General features: G+C 39.7%; 1 protein-coding gene across 1 annotated transcript; it reads right to left on the reverse strand.

The window, feature by feature from the left end:
* Nucleotides 1–2,433: 2,433 nt before the first annotated feature.
* LOC142837351 (zinc finger and SCAN domain-containing protein 4-like) lies at nt 2,434–5,431 on the reverse strand. The gene is made up of 2 exons (XM_075952412.1): nt 5,036–5,431; nt 2,434–3,567 (listed from the first exon to the last, which is right to left on the reverse strand). The coding sequence occupies exons 1-2, from the start codon at nt 5,429–5,431 to the stop codon at nt 2,434–2,436; spliced, it is 1,530 nt and encodes a 509-aa protein (XP_075808527.1).
* Between the last annotated feature and the right edge of the window lie 226 nt (nt 5,432–5,657).

Raw genomic sequence — 5,657 nt, forward strand, 5'->3', positions numbered from 1 at the left:
ATTCTGTTGTGCACCAGGCTAAAAGACTCCCTTTACAAAAGCAATCAAGCATCAACATTAAAAAAGAGACTACAAAACTTCCTTATTTTTGTCGAAACCATTTTCTTCCACCAGATGAAAATCGACATATCATGCTGTCAAACATGCATGTCATGTTTTCCCAAGGTAAGATACAAGCTTCTCTCCCTCACAACACAGATGATCTTGGTTCAGACTACTTTTTTCTGTGCTGTGCTTCAAACACCTCTACCCTCTGTCTAATTGCCCTACCAAGGGTAAGACCCAGTTCACTGCAGGATTTAGGATTCAATTCTCTCTAGAAAACAGGATTTTTCAACAGCTTTAGAAGTAGCCATATATGTGAAAACAGAGTTAGAATTCGTGAAGGGAGGTACATGCCAGCTCCAAACCGCTGTGCTACAATACTCCATGCACGGATCTAATTTGCAGAGCCACTGGCTGGTCCTTCTCCCTCCGTGGTGCTTCCTGCTGACAGAAAGAAGTGGGGTGTATTTCTTCATGGTCTGAGTGAAGTCCTTAGATACACAGCATAACAGATTCGTCATATTAGTCAGTGTTTTATTCCAACACTGGAGTATATATAACTGGACTGTGCATAGTTAGGGTGTGGGCTTCATGAAGGCTGGCCATATAACTTTCTAAACCTAATGTGAGTTTGGTGAGGCCCAGTGTAACTTCCTGAGCCTACCTCTAGTTTGGAGACCTGTCTGTGGCTATAACTTCCACACAGGAGGTGACTGAGCACAACCCAGTCTAGGCTCGCCTCTGCCCAATCACTGCTAACGTGAAAAATATTATTGGCCCTTGTTCAACTTCAGCACATCTCAGGAATTTCTGCCCCATGTAAGTTCCCGCCTAATACAATTAAATGAGATCCTGCTTCAGCAGACTGCAGATTCAGTGTGTTGTTTCTTCCCAGTGGCCAATGGGGAGGTCTCAGTTCACACGTACCATCTGCCTAAGCCCTAGGGAAAGTCCAGCATGTCAGGGTCTGTCTCTGCTCTTTCTGCCAGAGTGCCGTATACTAGGGTACTGGAATGCCCAAGTTGAGACCATTTCTCCTTTGCCCGAAATGAGAAATTATGTTAGAAAATGTTATTAGGAAAGTATGTTAGTAACAGAATTCCTTCGGAGAAAGGCAGAGGTCAGAGGTATATGTTCTTGAAGAAATGAATAAATACAAAATATAATTGCACATGATCAAAAGTATTTTGATGAAACTGGTAGAAAGTTGATATCAAAGAACATGGCATTAAGAAGCTGGATGTATGGAGAAAGTAAGATTAATAAATCAAGAAATGGGCAACAGGGCTGTGGAGATTCGTTTACTTACTTTTTATTTCAAAATATATATCAATAGTACATATCAAGATATTGCATTGTGATACTTTCATCCAAGTGTATTACATGCACTTGAATTATTGATCCCTTATTTTCTCATCTGTTTCAACAAATAAGTTGGAGCAGAAAACACCGATTGCTCCATGACATACCATGGAATTTGATCACACATTGATACTTTATGTCTCTGGGAATCAACATTTTCTTACAGAATGTAGGACCAAGAACTGTTTCTGTATCTCAGACTGTGAAAGTAGCACAGTTTTTCTGAGATGGTACATGTTTCAATGAAGTTCTCATGTGATATGCCCTCAAGAAAATTTACATGTGAGTCCTTTTAAATGTTCTTGTGATACCTGCACTTGTGGAAGAAAACTATGGTCAGATTAACACAGGTTTGGCTTCTGACTCCTGAAGGAAGAGCCGTTTCTGACTGAGGCACATTGTCACCACCTGTATTTCTTTACAAACAAAGCTGGTGGTTTGATAACAAATGGTTAGGGCATGGCTCATTAGTAGCATGGTATTTTGGAACCCTCTGCTTCAACCTGTTGAGTAGTGATTCTCAACCTTCAGAATGCTATGTACAACTACTGTGGTCTTTCATGTTGTAGTGATCTAACTGTAAAATTATTTTTTATTGCTTCTTCAGAATTGTCATTTTTCTACTTTTAAAAATAGCAAAATAAATACCTGATGCATTATATCTGATACACTGACACTTACTGAGGCGTCATCCAAACTAACCCAAAAGAAACTGAGAAACACAGATGTAACATTTTTTGTAAACAAAATATGTAGTATCTATTATTTACAATGCATAAGATTGTCTTCTATTTCTTGCTTTCTGCTGGCAATGCTTTACTGTGTAGTTGCGGTTTCCCTACCTTCCATTTCCACCTCCTCAATTCCCTTAGTTTGGTCTTATTTTTATTGCATCTAATCTTGAACAGTCTTACTGGTTTCCTTCAAAACATTTGATTTTTTTCTTAGAAATCTTGACATCCTGTAACTGATTTGTTGATTGTTTCTGATGTTTTATGGTCTCTTACTGGTAAGAAAGGACAAAGATCAGTCTGATTTGTGGCAATTCCTCTGATGACGGTGGTATGTGGATGATTGGCGGAAACTATGCTGACACCTGGAGCAAGTGTAGGGCTTCTCTCCTGTATGTATCCTCTTGTGAGCATTCAGGTTGGTTTTATGGCTGAATGGCTTTTTACATGTAGGACATATGAAAGGCTTCTCTTCCTTGTGTATGATCTCATGGACTCTCAGGTCTGAGACTGTATAGAAGCCTTTATGACATGTTTTACATACAAATGACCTCTCCTTCTTTTGAACTTTCTTATGAACAGAAAGATTAGAGTTTGTGTCTCTGCGGAGTCTCTCGTGACAGTCACATGTGCAGTTTGCTGCAGGACTCTGGAAGTCTTCAGTCTGCACTGGTCTGGAGGAAATTCTTGGTTGTACCTCCACCATGGAAACATCTCGAGAAGAAGCTTCACTCGGAGATTCTTCCTGGTACCTGGCAGTGTCCTGACGTGTTCTGAGATCCAGAGGGATTTCATCAGAAATAGCTGCTGGTTGTACCTGCACCCTGGGGACACCTCCAGAAGAAGCTGTACTCTGAGATTTTTCCTGGTACCTGGCAGTGTCCTGAGGTGTTCTGATATCGAGAGAGATTTCATAAGAAACAGCTCCTGGTTGTACCTGTACCATGGGGACATCTCCAGAAGAAGCTGTACTCTGGGATTCTTCCTGGTACCTGGCAGCATCCTGCCGTGTTGTGAGATCCAGAAAGATTTCATCAGAAACAGCTCCCTCATTGCAATCATGAAAATTATCTGTTTGGATAATGAAAAGAGAATCCATCTCATTTACAGGACTAGTAACACAACCATTTTCTTCACTAGAGTTCCAGGAATAATCTTGGCCATCTTTACTGTCTTCATGTTTTTTAAAAATAGGACAGTCTGGGAATTTGTGCCTAAGATGTGATCCCCACACAACAGCCCTTTTCTCTATACCTCCCTGACACTCACCTGTTGTCAATAATCTGCCCTGGGATATGGGCAAGGGTGTCCTTTCATTCTCTAGAGTTGACACTGTTACCAATTGCTGTTCTTTAAAACGCTCGATGACTTCTTTTAATGTCATGTTCTCTGTAAAGAGTGCTTCCTGCCCATGCATGGAGACATGAACCTGTAAACAAGCCAGATGACCACTGCCAGTGAATCTGGATGATAGAACACCTGCCCTCCAACTGACTGCACTGCATCACTGGACTATAGGTTAGCTCAATTGTCTAACTTTTATTTGTAATGTTCTTTTCCTGGCTTTCAAAAGTTGTGTACCCTCAAGTCCCTATTGCTCTGTTTATAAGTGTTGTGTCACTGTTGCCAGGGAAAAAGTAATGTTAGCTTTCTGTAATGTCTGCCCACAACATTATCTTCAGCTGCCCAATGCATTGAATGAGGAAAGATGAGGATGGTTTAAATTGAAAATTAGGAACTTTCCCCATGAGGAAAGGCCTCACATTTTTCCAAGGATTGTCCCTCATTCCACCAAAGCAATGGAACTATAACAAAATTGCTGCTTTAATAAAAACCCCAAGTTTGGATATGACTAATCAGAAGAGATTTATAGAATCACCTCTAGAATAGTATGTACGGGGTATTTGAAGAATTTCACCACTTTGGTCATTTCTGTCAAATACTGAGTATTATATAATCCCAGAAAATTTTTAAAAAATCAAATAAAATTATGTCTAGCTTAAGATTTTTGATTTTTAAAAATGACATTGCTGAACCATTATTCATCAAGTCATTTCTCATGTGTGTCTGTGTTGAATATGCTTTTGAGAGCACACGGTACTATCCTGCCTCTTCTAAATTGCCACTAAAGCAATTATGTCCCTGATTCTGCTCCACAGGTCCATGAATCACAGGCTACCTCAGGGATCAGAGTGTTAAATGCTTCCAAATTTCTGAAATGAAATGTTTTAGGTAATGCTCATAATTGAGAGACTCCAACTTCCTCCATTTTACCACTGGACCTAATTTCAGTTCATAAAAAACAAATGGAAAATCGTCCACAACATCCCTGACAGCAAGAACAAGGGGAGAGCACATCAGATGTCTGCACAAGAGCACAAAACATCGCAATGCAATAACCAAAAAAGGACAGTTCTGTAACCGCATCTGAATTTGCCCAACATTATGACAATCTGTTAATAAAGGGGGGGGGGATGAGAAGCTCACTAAATCAAAAATGTTCCTATGCTGATTTTTACTACCAAGAAAAAAACCTTTTGTTTTTACTTATTACTAAAATGTGATGTCTTCTTCACTGATTCTCAGGTGCTTATAATAAGTACAATATAAGCACCTTGCTTAATGAGCCCTCTTCAAAAGACAGACTATCCCTTCTAAACCCTTAAAGGCTTTGCTCTAATACCATCTCTTAGTCTCTTGCCCCGTTTAAATAGATTAAATATAAATATGTCCATTGTACATGTGAATTTAAAGCAAGTAGGAAGTCTGTATGGTAAATACGTTGATAGGGGGCATTACAAACTGATCAAAAAACAAATAGAAAGTCTTCCAACTTCCTCCAAATGTAGAAGACTGTCTTTATTCCTGAGTTATCAACTCTCAGTCACGCTACTCACCATGACAGGAGGCTTCAAGCACTTGTCAGTCAGTCCCCGCATGAGATTCCCCAGGTTTCTTCCACTTAATTCCCACAACTCTTTTACAGCAAACTCGTCTTTGGAATGCCCGATTTTGCGAAATTGCTCCAAGACCAGCTGGGAAATCATCTGCTCCTTGGTCTGTTCTTCTGGCTTCAGCCATGAGTTAAACATCTCCCAGAGTCTTTGCAACTCCTGCTTCGCAAAAGAGCCATTGTCATTTGGGGAAAAGTTGAGGCAAACACTAGCAGTGTTAGAGATGACTTCTTCCCACTGCACAGGAGAAACCCGGCTTGTAATAAACTCTATGTTTTCCACCTCACCAACATTTTCTGGTGACAGGGGCTTAAAGGAGTCTTTGAGGTTTGAAGCCATTCTGCTGAGAATCCTCAGGATTATTTAAATATGGCAACCAGTATTTTTCTTGTGACCTGAAGATCTGTTTAAATAAATCAGTGGAATGTGTTAAAGCAATGAATTAAAGAGTAACAGTATTAATATCACAGATCTACTAGGAGACGTTTCAAAGTAAATACTTCTTCAGAATTCTACACAAATTCTTTAATTTTTAAATTTTATTTTGGTTTATTGAGATAGGGTT

Source organism: Microtus pennsylvanicus, chromosome 1, assembly GCF_037038515.1.
Source record: "Microtus pennsylvanicus isolate mMicPen1 chromosome 1, mMicPen1.hap1, whole genome shotgun sequence".
NCBI classification, from domain to species: domain Eukaryota; kingdom Metazoa; phylum Chordata; class Mammalia; order Rodentia; family Cricetidae; genus Microtus; species Microtus pennsylvanicus.